A 19,003-nucleotide genomic window follows, 5' to 3' on the forward strand; every position below is an offset into this window, starting at 1 on the left:
GAATGGACATAAATGTATATTTGGTCTGAGTGGAGTAGAATGCCTTTGCTAATGCAGTAATATAGAGTACAATATTGCTAAGTTGTGCAGTAGCGATGTATGTGTAGGCCGGTCTTAGTTCAGATGGGGTCTCAAGTATTCCAGAGAGGCTGGTAATGGAAGCGGTAGAAGGCTTCTTGATAATGGTAATAAGTTAAGAAGCTGCACATTGTCCTGGGGGGGAAGTGGAGGATCAGGGCTGAGATGGAGAGTTATTCAGTGATGTCTTGCAGCATCTTCTTGTCTGATAAATGTCCTGCAGTTATTGCACAGCCTAGTTCACACTGTTGCAACAAACGCCTGCCAAACTCAAATCATCCAACATTTATACAGGTTGCCGTTTTTTGGTGTTTTGCACAGAATGTTCAATCAGTGTTTATTTATAAATGTCTTCACTTTTGAGCAATTGCATACTTGCTAAATATATACATTTATTTCAAATAAAACACTTTTGTTCTCAGTTAATGTGAGAAATTTAAAGATGTTCACCTTTATCTTTAGGGAGAGGTGGTTGTTCTTGCACCAAATTACCAGGTCAGTCAGCTTCATCATCATTTCTGTTATTCTGGTGCTGTCAGCAAAATAGATAATTAAATAGTTTGTTGTGGGTACATTTGAGTGTTTATTACTCCCTCATTCAGATCTGTTATAGACAATTATCTTACAAATCCATTTCCTTTCCCAGATGATTAGTGGGCCCATATTGTAAAAGGGAGCAAGTCAAAATACCTTTCATCTTGCAAACAAATTGATAAATTGGCAATCTGATTTATGTAACATTGTAGTGCTTTTTTCTGTTGTCAGTTTGTTTAAATGAGTTGGGAAACTGCTGTGATTAAGCAACACATTGTAAGCGCACGGCTAATGGAGAATTCAAATGTTTGCCCTCGGTGCGCCTCATAAAACCCTCTTTGAACGTAAAGACAATGACATCGAGGAAATGATATGATTAACATTTCAATAGAGGGCACATCATTAATAACAGCCAGCCTTAAATAGCTGATTAATAATTAGAGAGGCATGATCCCTGAATATATTTATGATCATATGAAAGGCACAAAGTTTTGTGTTACTAGGCAAATGAAGCAACTTAATGTTTGTTGTGAAGATAATGATATGAGATTGAAGAACAATTGGATGAGCTGTCATGGATGGCAGACTGTGAATAAAAACGGATGGAGCAGACAGTTTACGTTTTGCATTCATAATCGTGCTGTATTGTACAGCCTGGAGGGTTTTTGAGTTTATCTGGGTTGAAATGTCAGAATAATAAGTAGTGAAATAAGCAGGGGGTGAAATTTAGTTGTAATTTCGATTTTCCTGTGCAGCTGGGATTGTAATGTATACTGATTCAGTATAGGGTACCGATAGAAATGATGAATATCAAATAAATATTGTGTGTCGCTCATTGTCACATGATCATTTTGTGTGTAATAAGGTGCATGATGACAGCTAGAGAAACGGATATTAATCTGCATAGTGTCTAGCTCAGTGTTAATTTGTGACAATATTTTTGTGGATTGATTACTGCATGTGCATTTAGCTTCGTCTCCAACTTAGCGTTCACATTGGCATTTTAACAGCGAACCTAAAGATACTGAACCTAAAGACGAAGGGATACGTTCACAACCTGATTGGTCGGCTTTCATTACCGAACATCCAAAACAATGCTGTGTGCTGGGCTAAATGCGCTCATTGTATGTGTGTAGCCTACATATGATAGTATTTTGACCAGCTGAGAACTCGTGAAGAGCTTATAAAAAGTTTAAAGGAGTCAAAAGAGCAACATGAATCCCTCTGTGTCACACACAAATGAAGATCTGCTGCAAGGAGGTTCTGTTGTCTGTACCAAACTGAGATGGGCAACATTGCGACTATGAAAAGAAAAAACGGGTATGCTTGAGCATTCTGTCCTTTTTAGGATCGCATCTTGTGACATCATGTCCCGTTCGAACTGCACTGGAGTTTGTTTGGTGCACACCAGGTTTCAGATGGCAGAATTCACACTTATTCAAATAAACCTCACTAACAGAGCAATGGCACCAGGTTTCATTATAATCAAACCAAACATGCCAAGTGTGAACACACACTTAATATTCATCAGTATTATAGATTTGACGGCCGGACACTATTGGATGATAACTGAACTGAGCTGGACGATGACTTCACTATTTTTCTGCAGAATTGCTTTATGGATGAAATTAACTAAATTAATAAGTGATGATCTTTACAATATAACTGAATCAACATTTAACTTACTTCAGCTGAACAGTGACACTGTTTTCTTTTAGAGCTACTGTACATCCGAAATGAACATTTTCCTCTTATCACTGTAAAGCTGCTTTGAAACAATCTGTATTATATAAAGCACTATATAAATAAAGGTGACTTGACATTGTAAAAAACTATTTTTTGAAGAAAATAAAAATGCTGGGAAAAACCCAAAGAGTTACTTGATTATTATTTTTGGGTTTATTTAATATCATCACATCATAATGCAGATTTGCTATCACGATATAGGCCTACACTGAAAAATACTTGTGATTCAGTCACTTCTGTATTTTTCCCAGCATTTTCCCAGCACATTAATAATTAATATGGTTGCATTTATGTGTATCTCACTGAACATGATTTTATACTTCAGGTTTATGAGTGTTGCTTGATGACTTTTTGTCACTATGTTCTATTTTTTAGTATTAGCATATTGTCCTGGAACATTCCAGAGTTTTAATGAAATACTATAACAGACTTATACTAGAGCTGTTTAAGTGAAAGTATAAATGCTCTTATAGAGTTAAAGCCAAAAGCCTCTTTACCTTTCATGATGTCGGTGGATTTTAAAGGGTTTATATCTCTTTAGAGCATTAATACAATGTTTAGATTTTGGCATTTAGTTTTTATTATTTTGTAAAAAGAAAAAAGAAAGAAGCCATTTAGGATTGGCTCCTGTTGTTTTAATGCCTCAATAAAGTACATTTGTGGTCCATTTTGGCAAGTGCCTGCAGTTTTCTCTCTCTCTTTTTGTTAGCTGCCTTACTCAGTTGTCTAATGGGAATGAGTTGAGTAATGGAGCAGAACATCAGTTCTAACCCTACAGACTCTTTGGGGCTGCGGATTCTGCAACATCAGTTCATCTTTTTGCAGTATGCTGCATCTAGTGTCTCACAATAAGTTGAGCAGCCTTAGTTTGTGCTTTCTGTCCTCATTACACTGAGGGCTAAAGAGCTAGGATCAACATGAGGCAGCTGCTGTCATGAATCAAGCTTCATTCATTAACACCAAGCTAATCAATTAGATTAGACAGGCTTTGGGTTGTTCAATAAGCAGTCTGCACAAGATATCAGAGAAACATGTCCTGTTCCCTTCTGTGCAGCAGAAATTAGCTGTCTTTGAACCTCTTTCAAAGTGTATTTCGTGCCCTGAGACATGTCAGGTAATTTCATGTCTAAATTATCTACACAGAAGGATAATAACATAATACCATTTCCTGTTACTGATGAGACATTATGTGGTGTTCTTCTCACCTAAAAATGTAATTCCTTTAGGCTGTTCAAAGCTTATCGACAATAAAAATGCAGTCATGTCACAAGGTGTCCTTTGGTGTTTGCTTCTAAAAATAATAATGTTTGAATATAAAAAAAAATTGTGATAAAATGATGTGTTAAATGGAGTTTATATATTCAGGACACATTAATTTGGCTCAGTAAAGACATTTATATAAAAAAAAAAATTCTATTTCAAATAAATGCTGTTCTTTTGAACTTTCTATTAATCAAAGAATCCCAAAAATGTATCCCGGTTTTCACAAAGATGTTAAGCAGCACAACTGTTTTCAACATTGATAATATTAAGAAATGTTGCTTGAGCACTAAATCAGCATATCAGAATGAAGTGACACATGCTACATTTACATGGACACTTTGTTTTTTCAATTGGAATGAAATGATTCCGATTGATGAATCCAAACGTAGTGTTTACATGAATGCTAAATGAAGTGATTGGGTTGATGTTCGCGTTTGTGTCACAACTTCACAAGCTTCAAATCACACTTTATTTTTTGACATGAGCACAGTGCACGAATTTACAGTTTCTCGTTGTTTGTGCTTACTATTTTCCTAAATTGATTTTTTGTTTAAAGGGGACATATCATGCTAAATCCACTTTTTTAGCCCTTAAATGCATTTTGTTGTATATTTGGAGTGTTTAGAAGTACAGAAAAGTTGAAATTATTCTCTTCAGGTGCTTCGTTGATATCTTTATATTCTGTTTTGGCCTTATTTTTCAACCTGTTCAGATTTTTCTGTTATCTATGACGTTTTGTGAACTATTACGTCACAGTATTTGCAGCGGAACTGCCAAATAAGGACATTGACTTCCAGCCCAACACTTCGAGCAATCCGCCATTTTTATTTCTCGCTGCAATTTTGTAGTCCAAGCTAAAAGATGCAGAAGTTACGAGAGGGTAAGTTCAAATGTTCGGTTGTTGGATGTAGTAACCCACACGCTTCATTACACCGTCTAATGTAGATGAACTGCCGCGGCGCATGTTTAACTGAAAGAACGAGCAGAGAGAGAGAGAGACCCGGTCGCGCGCACGCACTCTCTCTCTCTTCGGAGCCAGGCGAAAGTGTAAACAAGACACCGTCTCCAAACTAGACGCTGTCTTGCTCTCTCACCCTCGCACATATTAATCAAAATAAATCGACACGGTGGTAAAAGGTCGGAAGACCAAAGTTTCATGTGTAAATACAGTAACACACCATTGCGATACATCCATATGAAGACGTTGTTCTGCAGGTTCGTCGTCTTCATTTTCATCTCGCTCCGGCTCCGACTCTGGCTCGAACATGTAAGGCTGGCTGGACAAGTCTTCCGTTGTTGACATTTTGTTAATAACGTGTGAATAAAAAGTTTCTGTGCCGCTATAATCGTATCTCTGCTATCAAACTACAAAAATGGCCGAACGGGGTGGAGTTGAACCTCTGCAAACTGGAGAGGGGGCGGGGTATGACGTGTCTCAATTGTATTTAAACAGACCGCACCAAAATGAGTTGCTCTCAGACGCACATCAGAAAAGGGGTAGAAAAGGGGCCTGTGGAGCTATAATAATGAGGAATTCAGACCCAAGCATTGCAGTTCCGCTTTATATAGACTACAAATGTATGATTTATATGTTAAAAGGAACGATTTAAAAGCATGATATGTCTCCTTTAAAAGATCAGACTTAATATTTACTTATTTCGGGTCCAAATTAGGAGACTACGAGCACATGAAGCTTTGTGTCGTGCTGCTTATATTTATTGAGCAGTAAAAACTCCCCTTCCCGCACCCAAAACAAGGCGTCTATGGATGGAAGTCTGAAACAAGGACTAGTGGGACGTTGTTCTGCTCCACTTCACAGCCCCTGTCCCAAATGGCACCCTAAGCACTCACTGTCTTCCTATGAGTTCGCACTTTTGTGACGTAACGGCACTTTGACTGTCGGGAAGAGGTCTGCGGCAGAGACTCAGCAAAAGTGTGCATCGAGGGAGCATATTGACCGCAAAGGGGGCGCTCGCCATCACTGTTCTGAATCCTAAAATGACAAATGGGACACTCTACAGTCTCATGGACTTAACGGACACTCTACAGTCTCATGGACTTAACGGACAGGTGCACGCGGCAGCCATTGTAAGTCCACAAGACCGAATGCGCATATGAAGTGTGCCATTTGGGACATGGTCCCAGATGATGAGTGGAAGGAGAATATTAGAATGACACAACAGTCATTTATGACACTTCATTCAACAACAACAAAAGCTCGTTCCTCACGTCATACGTCATTACGCCATTTTAATGTCATTGCGCAGTACTTTCCAGTTTCGGTTTTTAATCCGATCAAGTGTTTATGTGTCCTCTTGATCGGATTAGAAAAGGTTTAAACCACATCTTACAATCCAAAATTAAATTTGAATCGGGTTTCGCCAATTCATTCTGATTGATGTTTCCGACTGTGCAAGTAGTCCGATTACAATCAGATTATTAGGGTCCCGTCCATGTAAACGCAGCTACTGGCATCACTGGAATAAATTATATTTTTAAATATAGGCTATTAAAACAGATAACAATTATTCTGTATTATAATAATATTTCACAATATTGTAGTTTTAGTGGATTTTTGGTCAAATTGATGCAGCCTTGGGAAGCATAGGTAAAATGTTTCAAAAACAAACCAACCCCAAACCTTTGAATGGTATTGTATTTAACAAGCATGCAAGAGACAGGTCATATGTAGAATTTTGTGAATGAAGGGGATCGGAAGGGAAATCTGTGGAGTTTTACACACATACATTCTATATGAGTCTGGTTATAACCTTGATGTTGCTTTCTTTTCTTTTCAGTCTTTAAAAATGTTTAAAGTACATCCCTATTCAGCTAAAACATTTTCCTCTGAATCTTTGTGTGTGCAGCTGTGTGGGAGCAATGTTTATGTATTTTCACAATGCAATGTTTATGTATTTTTCTACTGCTGTCTTGTTTCGTTTAGCCTGTGTAAAACTTACTGATAGCTATGATTATTCATAGTCACAGTTGTAAAACAAAATGACATACTATTGTTAAATTTCACAAACCCTACATATTACTAGTTGTGATTTTTTTTTTCTCCATAACTGAAATGCTAGGCACAAACAACTCTGAGAGAGTGCTCCTGCTGATTTTATCGTTTTCTTAGTCCCTCTGACAGCTCATTGAAGTGCCTGCTTTCCTCTGCTGCCATGACCTCCACACCACCACCTCTTATGAAGAAGCACAGTCAGACTGATCTTGTGAGTCGCCTCAAGTCCCGTAAGGTTCTGGGTGTCGGCGGGGAGGATGATGACGGAGAGGTGCACAGATCAAAGGTAATGTCCCACCTGACTGCATCAGTCTTTTTCATAATTGACCTCAATAGCTATTCATGTAAGAAAACTGCTTTTTTTTACTTCCTAGTTTTCTTCATATTTAGTGATCTCCGGGCAGTGTTTCCCTGATTTTTTTGTTGCTTTTTTATGTTGTCCAAGTCATATGCCTTTTAGGGGTGTGTGTGTGTATGTGTATATTTTAATATATGCAGTTTGAAATTATTCAACCCCCATTGCAAATCAGTTTTATTGGTGAAATTTACAGACTTACAGACTGTTTGCAATGACCAAATCAAACAAAAGTAATTGAAATAGCTCAACACAAAAGATATTTCAAGTGGTTTCCCCAAATTCAACTGAAAATACAACTTTTAATGACTTCTGCAGTCTCAAAATTATCCAACCTCTTTATGGCAAGCATCTTTAGTACTTAGTAGAACACCCGTTTGCTGTTATGACCTGCTGCAAACGAGATGTATAATCAGACAACAGCTTCTGGAACTGTTTCTGAGGAATCTTAGCCAATTCCTCATGAGCAATGGCCACCATGCTACAACCACCGCCTTCAAATCCCACCAGAGATTTTCTATAGGGTTCAAGTCAGGTGACTGTGATGGCCACTGTAGAATCTTCCAGGACTTCTTCTGCAACCAAGCCTTGGTAGAATTTGAGGTAGGCTTGGGATCATTGTCCTGTTGGAAAACCAATGATGCTCAAGCTTCAGCTTCCTCACTGACGGCATGACGATTTTCTCCTAGGATTTCCTGATACCTCAATGAATCCATCTTGCTTTCCACACGCTGCAGGTTCCCAGTGCCAGAGGATGCAGAGCAGCCCCAGAGCATCACCGAGCACCACCATGCTCAGCTGTAGACGGAGTGTTCTTTTCAGCATACGCTTCATTCTTCTTCTTCCAGACATACCGCTGATCCATAGGGCCGAAAAGTTCCACAGAACAGAATCCCAAAACTTCTGTCTTATTTTTATGATTCTGTGCACTTTTCTTGTGCTTTTAGGTCAGTAGTGGTGTACGTCTTGGAGTTCTGGCGTGGAAACTGCATGCACTTAGTACTCGCCTTACTGTGCAAGCTGAAACCTCAGTGCCTGTTGCCACCAAGTCTTGCAGCAGGTATTTTGTAGCCACTCAAGTTATTTTTAGCGCAATTTTCCTACGGACAAAATTGCGATTGTTAACTCATGATTTCTGTTCTGTCTGTGCGCACCAATCTTGCACTTCTATCTCCTCCTCAACCAGACCACCTAGAGACTTCGGGTTTTCGGCATTATGTTAAGGAAGGTCTAATCTCGGGAACGCACACAAAAAAAAACAAAAAAAAAAAAACATAAAAAGATTTACTATCTCTTAGTGTTGTGATCCCATGACGTCAGAAAATTGCGCTAAAACACTCACTGAGTTTTTATTACTTGTTTAAACCTGCCTTCTCAGAAATCTGGTTGCAGCCATTGATAGCTCCCTTTTTCTGTCCTGTCCAGGTAGTGTAACCACCGTTCCTTTAACTTTGAACTTGCAAACTATGTGTAATTAAATAAATTAAATAAACTAAACTAAGCTAATTTTTTGGACCATTCTTTTGACTTTGTCTCTTTTGACAGACAAATGTGGTACTCAACAAACCAGTTGAGGTATTTCATGTGTTCTAGCTCAAGCAAACCTGGTGCAACTAATAAAGCCCTTGATTAGTTGCATCAGGTGTGCTTGAGACAACACCAGTTTTGCAGATTTGTGCTGTTTTGAGGGATTCTATTCAAGGGGTTGGATAATTTTGAGACTGCAGAGGTCATTAAAAGTTGCATTTTCAGTTGAATTTGGGGAAACCACTAGAAATACTTGTTGTGTTGAGCTATTTCAATTACATTTGTTTGATTTGTTCATTGCAAACAGCTGAAAGTGTAGATTTTGCCAATAAACCTGATTTGAAATGGTGGTTGAATAATTTCAATTACAACTGTATGTATATATCTTATTCATATATTTTTTCATTCAACAGCAACCACAATCAAAAAGTATTTAATTTATTGATTTATTTATTAATTGAATAATAATAAACATTTTGTTATTTTTAATAATTATATTAATAATTAATATAGTATTCTATTAAGTAAAACATTATTATTATTATTATTATTATTATTATTATTTAAATAATAATAATATAAATTAAATATACAAATATTATTTTTTGATTGTTGGATTCTAGCTGACTGTTTTCTGCTTTCTGTTTTCTGATGCTGCTGTTTATCATTTATAGATTTCTGTTGAAAGGAATTTATAAATTATAGAATATATTGCATACAGAGCTCTCTTGCTATATGGGAGGTAGGAATACATCACTCACAAACCACAAATTTATTGTGCATTAGGAACACACCTGCTATGGGGGAGGTGGCTGACTTGATGAGCTGTGGCACAGTGTGGAACTCCAGCTCTGATTTAGGACACTAATTGTCCCCATACACTCATCCTGAAGCCTAGTCGACTTTTAAGAGTTTTCTCTTCCTTAGGTTGTTTATATAGCAACTGTTCAGGTGCTAAGTAATTTTCATTAATAATGTTTCTCCTTCAATCTGATATAAAATTTAATATTGTATTATTGTTGCTCTTGACCGGTAGTATAACAAGCCTATAAGCATGCTTAATGGTTATGTACTAGTTTGACATGACATGTGTAGGCTTACAAAATACTCCCTCAACTTGCTCATCTTCCGAGTGGACATTTCTCTGAACCTTCCTCGCGAGTTCCACAGAGAAAACAAACACATGCAAAATCGGAGGTAAAATTAAATGATTTGTTCCCGCTCCAGAAATGCACTATTCAAAATAATATATTAATTTTAAAATGTAACATTAACATGACGGTAATTTTAACGTAGCCTTTGTAAAAATAAAAAGGAAAACATTAAATGTGCAAAACAAAATGAAAACGACTCTCACATCCCAAATATGAATACCCCACAAAGAAAGCTTATTGGCACCACTTCCCATCCCACGCTCAGCACTATTAAAACATATGGGGCTTTGAGGTAGACCACATGAAACATGGGCGGCACTCAGACACAGCTGCCCTTTCCGCCCCTGCAATGTGCATCAATCCTTGGGTAGGGTCACAGAGAAAGATCTAAGAGAACATCCATTAAGGGGCAGTCACCCATCACCCTCTGTTTCTACAGAGATGGGTCAGCTAGCACCATAATGGCTGGAGATGTATGCATGAATCCAGCTCCACATGAGCTTTCAAGAGATGCTACAGTATATATATTCATAAATCAGCAGTTTCACCAGTCAAAGTAGATCTTTTGGGTGCAAAATTCATTTGTGGTACAAAATGATTTTGCTCTTCCATTACTATTTGAAGACTTGCACACTCATGATCATGATTTTCTGTTTATCATACCTAATATGGGGCGTGATGTATTCGAAGTACTCTGTTTAATTTCTCCATTAGTTTGTCACTTAAATAAGCAGTTGCTGCGATCCTGTGGTCACGCCCACTGTCGCGAATTTGCAACAAACCCCTTCCATTCAGACTGCAGGCGAGATAGCGTGTGTTTTCCCCCAATGCCTGTTTGTGCACATTCGATACATACCTAGGAACATTTTGCACGCACTGGTTTCTCGTAGGAGCGGTCGGAGTGGGAACTACATCCGGTTCACCGAAGCTAATATTTGAGATGGTCCTCACTGCAGAGCATAAAATCCGGGGGGAGGAGTCGGATAAAATCCAACTCCTCCCACCTTACATACCTAAACCTACCAATCTCCACCCCCTGATCCCTAAACCCACCCCTAAACCTACCCATCTCCACCCCTAAACCTACCAATCTCCACCCCTTATATAAGATCCGACTCCTCCCCTCGGATCTTGTGTACTGCATTGAGGTGCTACTGTAATATTTTGGTTTGCAAAATCCACATATCAAGGGCGCAAATGTGGAGAAATTGCCCAAAATGAGTTAAGTTGTGCTAAGATAAAAATATGTACCAGCTTATTGATTGCTTCTATAGCTATGTTATTCATATAGACTTCATGTGACGAATATTTTTTACGTACTTTGTAGATTTCTGTTTGTAGCAAATTTGCGACATTGGTCCATAACGGCTGAATTTGGCTAATGGCTACATATTATAATAATGCTGTATTTAGATGGTTTCAGCCAAAAAAAATTATTTTTTTTATTTTATTTTATTTTCACAAAAAATAGCATGTTAGGATATAACACTATAAGAATATATAATGTATGCACTGGAGAAACAAGGAAAGAGTTAAACAGAGTGTAACATGGAATGTATAAAAACTACTGTCAATGTTAGGGAGTAGGAGAGTGTTTTGTTTCTTGCTGTTGTCAAGATTCATTAATTTGTCAATTAAAGTTTATAAGTTCTAACAACTTTGTGCCATGAATAAAATCTACATACTGAGATGGGAAAATGTGTTTTATTAATTTTACCATTTAGTAAAAAAATTTACCCTATTACCCTAAATGCCTGTTGTCGCAAATTTGCAACATACCAAAATTTCTATTTATTTGTTGTGCAAAAGTGAAATTGATAATCTCAACATTATTTACCATCTACTTAAAGGCAAAAATACACATAATTTTTTTTTATATACAGCTATATAAATTCAGGCGTTAAGGGGTTAACATACTGTGTAGAAGGGGTGCAACGGATCACAACACTCATGGGTCAGATCATATTGCGGTTTTTGAGTAATGGATCGGATCTATCAGGGAGAGGCAATCGGTATCTTCCGATCATTGTTTTTTTGTTATACAGCTTTTCGGAATTGCTAAAACAAAACTCTGTTCTCTGAACCAAATTCTCAATGGCCTAAACCAAATACATGCTGTGGATGCTGTGTTCACCATTTTTCTTCTGCAGTGTCATAATGAATGATCTGTAGTGTTTATAAATTGACTGATGTGTGTTTGATCTGAAAGCTTTGATTGATTTTGCCAGAAGAGTCAGGGGTTTTGTGAATGTAGTTTGAAGATTTGGCTGTGGGTTTAATATTGTGAGAAAATGGGTCAAAGTATCAAAACTTTTTTTGTTTTTTAATAAAAACAAAACAAGAATATGGCTTGATTTTTAGTTTTTACGTTCAGGGGTAAAAAATGCATAAAGAGCTTAAATATTCGGTCTCTACATGTGAGCCGGAATGAAATGCTGATTGGTCAACTAAACATCAAAACGTGCCATCATCAGTTGTTCCTCTGTTCCTTGCAACAGAATAATAGTCATCCGCTGCTACAGTTGTACGGATTCTTAAAGCTTTTATTGCAACTCCATTTCATCTCATTCTCATCAAACAACTGGACTAACACTTGACCAGTTTAAAATCCCTTGAATGTTTAAATTGGCATGACCTAAAATGTGCAAATGATAAACTTTAATTTACAGTTAATCCACGTCAGATGCGTGGCAAACCGTGTGGCCAGGTCTGGATCAATACGATCCGTTACACCCAAACTGTTTTATCATCTGCCATTACAGGTCTTATGAGAAAACAGAGTACTCCCTGTTCCCAGCAGTTGTTGAGATGTGTTAATCCCCTCAGAAACAACCAGAGCGAGGTGTCGATTGACTGGTGGTCTCCATAGAACATGGCATGCTCTTGTTTCTCGGTGCGACATGCTTTCTGAACACCATATCTCTGTGAACACTTTTCTCCTGAGAGGATTCAATGACCTGCCGTACTAGCTGTTTTCTAAATACAGCAGCATTTGTTCATACATTTTTTGGCAATTTCATTTGAATGAATTGCAGTAAATGTTCATGGTCTAATATTACAATAAGCGAAACCTTTAGAACGGAACCTTTACAAAACAAAAACAGCTGATGTCAGCTCGTTTGTGACACCAGTTTTACTCTAAGCCATTATTACTATTTAGGCACTCCTGAGAGGCTAAAACAGACGCTGTGAGAAACGCCCCCATACAAACACACACTATTTAGGCACTCCTGAGAGGCTAAAACAGACGCTGTGAGAAACGCCCCCATACAAACACACACCATGTACTAGGGCACATGGATATTTTTTTCTTTAAAGGGGCCTACCACAGCAAGAAACAAGCATTAGGACTAAAGAAAATACAATTATATGTAGTCCACATGTTTGCACTGATAAAACTAACTTTATTCTTGAGCTGCTATAAAGCCAAAACAATCTCTGTTACTTTATTTTCCTATTGTCAATGTAAAGCTGCTTTGGAACAATCTACATTGTTAAAAGCGCTGTATAAATGAAGATGACTTGACTTGACTGATCAAGGCCGCATTCTGCAGGCCACAGCAGTCACTTTCCATCAGTCGCGCTCACCGCTCACCTTCCTCGATCACATTCTTGCTTCCCTCTATGAAATGACCTTTGGCCAAGAGTTCAGCTTCCCATCAGAAACGGATCAGGTTTTCATCAACACTAAATTACCCACGCTGCGGAGGCTTTTAGTGCAGAATGATGGAGAGGGAGACGGATAGATCCCTCTCTTTTAGGGTGGGAGAAGAAAGAGAGAGCTTGCATGTTTAATGGCCATTAGGGTGTATTTGTTTGTTTTTTGGCATGGAAGCCATGCACATCATTTTGAGATGGAAATGGAAAGGAGCGAGGTAACAATAATTGTGCTAATTTCTTATAGAGCACATCAAAGTAAGGGAAATGCCTGTTTTATGTGTTTCAAAGATAAGTAAATGGACATTGCTACTGTAAAATTAGCCTACTAATTTCCTACTGCACATTAGACCCTTCGCTAAGCCTGCACCCATGGTTAGTATTGCTGGATCTGACAAGCTTTTCTGTTAGTACTTTCACTGCTGTTGATAACATCTAGATTAGCTATGAATTTAAATATACAATTATATATAGGTTTCATCATCTGGCATATGCTGCTAACTATCGAGATACACTGAACTAACGCTGGACGAGCACAAGTTTGTTAAAAAATATGGCAGATGGCTACAGTTTTCCCGGGGAAGGATTGGCCAGTTAACGTTTTTAAGACCAGGCTTAGCGAAAGGTCCACTGCCCTTCTTATCTTAACCACCTGTTTCCTTTTGCCCACAAAATATACACTACTGTTTGAGTTTTTTATATTAAATTAGTACTTTTATTCAGTAAGGATGCATTAAACCGATCAAAAGTTACAGTAAAATAACATTAATAACATTCTAAAGATTTCAATTTCAAATGCTGTTCTTAAAGCTGCCGTCGGCAACATTTTTTTTATCATATTCAGTGAAATCGACACTATAATCCGACAGAACAAGGATTTTTTTTTTTACCAAATTATTATTATTTTTTACTTAATTTTTTTTTTAAGTTTTTTTTTTTTTTTTTTTTACGTTGCGGTTCAGGGCTTCCGTACTTAAGCACTAAATCAGAATATTAAAATAATATTGACACTGAGGACTGGAGTAATGATGCTGGAAATTCAGCTTTGCCGTCACCGAGTAAATTACTTTTTAAAATATTTTAAAGTAGAAAACAGTTATTTTAAATTGTAATAATATTTCACAATATTACCGTTTGTTTTGTATTTTTAATCAAATAAATGCAGCCTTGGTGAGCATAATTTTGAGTTGGTTCCTTAAGAGCTTTAGCACTCTTTCAAACAGCATTTCTCCTACAAAATCCCCCGTCACTTATAGAATGATAAGAGTTAGGCTACCCAAACAAAGCATTATATTGTACCACCTTCCACATCCTTATCTGTATGTGTCTGATTCTGTCTGAAGGAGCTGTGCTCCCCTGTGGCCCACAGCCTGGATTACGAACACAAAGCCATCATTGTGAAACCACCTCCTGCTGTCAAAATACACATATTAAATCAGAACAAAACTCAAACTTTCCTATCAGTCCCTCCAGATGCTACACCAAACTTTCCATATTTACAAAATAAACGTGTCCCTCTACATGGACCATTCAGTCTTGGCAGGCTTCTGCTATCAGCAAATTTTATAATCCCACTTTCTTAGGCCTGTTTTCCTAAATTTGACATTTTCCTTCCATGGGGCTGTATTTTAGTGCGCCACCTTGCTCTACTTAGTATATTATAGTAGTAGTATATGAATGAATATTATATTAATGTGTCTTATTAATTATTACATTTCTAAAAAGAAGTTAGTAAACTGACTAAATGTTACATGCTAATATTGATAAATTCTCATTTTGCAGATCAGTCAGATGTTGGGTAATGAGATGAAGTTTGCTGTACGTGAGCCCATTGGTCTCCGGTAAGACTTTAAACATGATCAGTCTCTTCACATCAGACCACTGACTTCAAGCTTGTCTCTGTCTTTACGTGTGACATCAAACACCCTACTAATTTAATTGCTCCAATGTTCTTTGGGTTTTTTTGTTTTTCTTTTTTTGTTGTTGTTGTTGCAAATCCTTAAAGGTTTTGATTGTGGCTCATTTGTGTCTTATTAGAGGCCGGTTGGTTTGATGTGTAATGTCTTTCATTCTCTCATTACAGGATTTGGCTCCTCATCTCTGCTGTGCTGTTCACATCGGCATCCTTAATGGTGAGCAGTTACTTCAAAATAGTTCATGCTCCAAAATGAAGCAATGCTCAGTGTTTTGTGTAATTATTTACACTACTGTACAATAGAATTTCTTTTAAAAGAAATGAATACTTTTATTCAGCAAGAATGCATTAAATTGATCAAAAGTGACAGAAAAGACATTTATAACATTACAAATAATGTTACAATTAATTTTTTAATTTATAATTGGCATTTCTCATTTCGCTCTCATCTTGAAGGGATTTTTACAGCTTTAATGCCTCTACCTAGAGGTCCCATAACATTTCAGTCATTATTTGACCACGTTCTCTGTGTTGTAGGCCCTGGCTTTCCCCAACCAGCTCTACGAGATAATATTTGAGCTCACCACCACCAGGATCTCCATCAGGCTCTTCGGCGGAGCCCTTCTATGTATGTTCAGGGTTTTTTTAACTATACACATGTACATATACATTTCCATGTAACATAGAGAAACAAACACAAGAACAAAAACAAACAAATTAACAAAAAATGCTTCACAGTATTTTACATTGATATTCAGTACCACCTCTTTTCTTAGTCTTCTATTAACACCTTTCCAACTCCAACATGTTTTAAGAACAATCTGAAAGGTCCCCAAACTCTATCAAAAACTGTATATTTATCCTTTAAAATATAAGTTATCTTTTCCATTGACATATTTGTTACCATTTCTTTTAGCCAACGTACTATATTTGGTGCTCAAATACTTTTCCAGTTGAAAGAAATAAGCCGTATTGCTTGAAGAATACATATATTTATAAAAATATACTCTTTCTTTTTAAAGTTGATCTCCTTAGGATATAAATAAAATTTAATTAAAAAAGTAAAGGTGACAGCAGAATGATAACATCAAGGATGTTCTCTATCATTTCTTTCACACCTTTCCAGAAATACTTCTTTACACTCCATATGCAATGATATAGTGTACCTTTACACTCACTGCATGTTAAGCAAGTGTCAGGGACATTTTCATTATGTATGCAATACAACTGTAGTTATATAAATCTGCATATACGTTCAGGTTTAATTGGATAAGGTTAAAGATTACGTCTTGTCTCCTCATTATAGAAACAGAACATATATACAGGGGTTAAGATGGTGACTGATGAGTGCACAGCTGAACGTGATTAATGTCTGTGACAACAAATGAGTGACGTAGGCAGGTGATGACAAAACATAATGAGTCCAAACTAACCTGAATATGACAAAATGGATACTTAAATGCACTCTTCCCCACATATTATTGTCAATGTAGCATATGTGCACTTCTTTACACTTAAGCTTTTTCCACTCTCAATTTACGCATAGCAAATGCATAATGTAAACACATTTGTGCAAATCTCTCTCCCACTCACAGGAAATATTCATGACTAGATGAGCGGTTCACTGCCAGATTAGTATGATTTCACGAGATATGAATATTTTATGCCTCGGTTTAAAAAATGGATGAGTCCATACAATTCCATTTAGCCACATATAGGGCAGGGCTTTCAGAGTGCTGGGTAGTGCTATTGCACTAGAACTAGTAATGACCCCCTGCTGGTCCCAGGAAGCTTCACAACAACAGCACATGCCAGGCACACCCCGTGCTTGAGCTTACAGTCAGCCGTAGGAGGTCCTGTATTATAAAAGATTGCAGGGGTGGCTTATGGGTATGTGAAAGAGTTTTGTGGAAATAAAATCCCTTCCCTCCCTATGCCCTTATTTCATTATGAACAGCAGCCTATTTGTCTTTTCTCCATAATAGCATAACGCAGCCTCTAATTCAGCATAAAGAAGTTTCCCGCCCCAATTGGTTTAGATTCCAGCCCTAACCAGTGGGTGATAAAATATTATGCCAATGTGATTATTACATACATTATCTGTCTATGGATGCTCAGTAGTAGAGTGCTGCAGCAGAGCCATGAAGGCTTTGCTTTGTGCACACATGATGTTAGTATACAAATTTCAAATGGGCTGTATTTTGCGGTCAGACCCCTCACTGAGCTCCAGTGGTCTTTGTACAGTGTGACACCTGGTTTAGCTCACAAACAATTCATACCCCTGTGGCGTTGCAAGGTGTGAGTGTTCTTCTGTCAGATCAATGGCCAGTTGAGTGGTGGGAATTACTCAAGCAAGGCTGGAAAAATAGTGCTGGCAGATGGCACTTGGCAGGGTTGAAGAAACAGCTACCCTCCTTGTCGTCCATATCCGCAGTGTGGGAGGAGATCAGAAGCACTCTGCGCCTTTCCCTGAACAGAATCAGAACCCACACCAGCATCGGTCCTCTGATCTTGGGCCAGATTTCAAGCTTTTTAATTCCGAGCATAAGTGCTTGAGTTTGAGGAGATTCCGCATTATATTTAATAGATGAGCCCCTTTTATTGTTTCTACCTGACTTAGGATGAACTGACTCTGAGTGTTTCCTCTTCCCAACAGGTATCTCATTAATCCTGTGGAATGGCTTGTACACACCGGAAAAGGTCATCATTCAATGGACGCTACTTACAGAAGCGTGTTACTTCGGGGTGCAATTTCTAGGTGAGAGAGGGATTTTCTTTTTCTGAGAACAGTGGGAAGACAGTGCTAAGGGGGCAGACCCATAATTAAGGGACATTTAGAGTGGAGAAAATTTTATTTAGGCCACTTCAGAATGATTAGCAGGGCTAATTTTTAATTGGTATATTTTTTTTTTATATTTTTTTTTTATCTGCCAGAAAAAAATATTTCTTAATATTTACTTAATATATTATGTTTTATTTATTTGTATTAATATTATATTTACTAGCAAGGACTTTCATTAGCATTAATAATATTAAATGAAACAGCAATTATGTGGCTACATAAGCTGTACATTTATAAACACTTACTGGAAAACAATGCAAAGCATTACAGATTGGTTCATAATTGTAACCCATTCTCCAGATGCTTCCAAGCCTATCAGAAGTTGATCAAATCTGGCTTGAAACACTAGGCCATTCTTATTGTTGAGTCCTGGTTAGCAGAGAAGGTCTGGAATACTCTTAGCTCTTAAGGCTGTACTGCCCTCTTATGGCAACCAGAGTGATCACACTTACTGTATTTAAGACTGTCGCATAATAAAAAGCCAATGGGTTGAAGGTGATGCTTGTTTTTGGTCATTTTTTGTCTTGAAGCTGTAATTAAGTCTGACTGTAATAATATTTTTGCCAAAAAAATAAAAAAATATTCTGGAGTAGTATTAAAATTTCTTTAAAAACAAAACAAAAAGGCCAAATGACAAAAGAACTGATTCCAATGTTTGTGACATATAGCCTATGGTATATTCATTGGCTACAATCATCTCGTGGTAGATTCAGATTGATTGATTGATTGATTGATTGATTTTTTTTTTTGTCCATTCCATTCTACCCTTTATGGCATTGTTTTACCACTGCTAAAGCATGTATTTCCATAAGAGGGCGGTGTATCATTGTCTCGGCAAATATTTTTACCAGTTAAATAGGTTTCTGAATTCAGCTTGGCACCATTTTGCTAGATGTCTAGATAACACTACTTCTTTGCC

General features: G+C 37.4%; 1 protein-coding gene across 1 annotated transcript in view; it reads left to right on the forward strand.

The window, feature by feature from the left end:
- The window catches only part of tp53i11a (tumor protein p53 inducible protein 11a), a 30,350-nt gene that overhangs the window by 8,854 nt on the left and 2,493 nt on the right, over window positions 1-19,003 (forward strand). The window contains exons 3-7 of the mRNA XM_079866177.1: window positions 6,752-6,920; window positions 15,110-15,168; window positions 15,411-15,459; window positions 15,780-15,870; window positions 17,899-18,000. Coding sequence (XP_079722303.1) covers window positions 6,795-6,920; window positions 15,110-15,168; window positions 15,411-15,459; window positions 15,780-15,870; window positions 17,899-18,000 — 427 coding nt within the window. The 5' untranslated portion in view covers window positions 6,752-6,794. The remainder of the gene's footprint in view (window positions 1-6,751; window positions 6,921-15,109; window positions 15,169-15,410; window positions 15,460-15,779; window positions 15,871-17,898; window positions 18,001-19,003) is intronic.

Source organism: Squalius cephalus (assembly GCF_949319135.1).
Source record: "Squalius cephalus genome assembly, chromosome: 3".
NCBI classification, from domain to species: Eukaryota; Metazoa; Chordata; class Actinopteri; order Cypriniformes; family Leuciscidae; genus Squalius; species Squalius cephalus.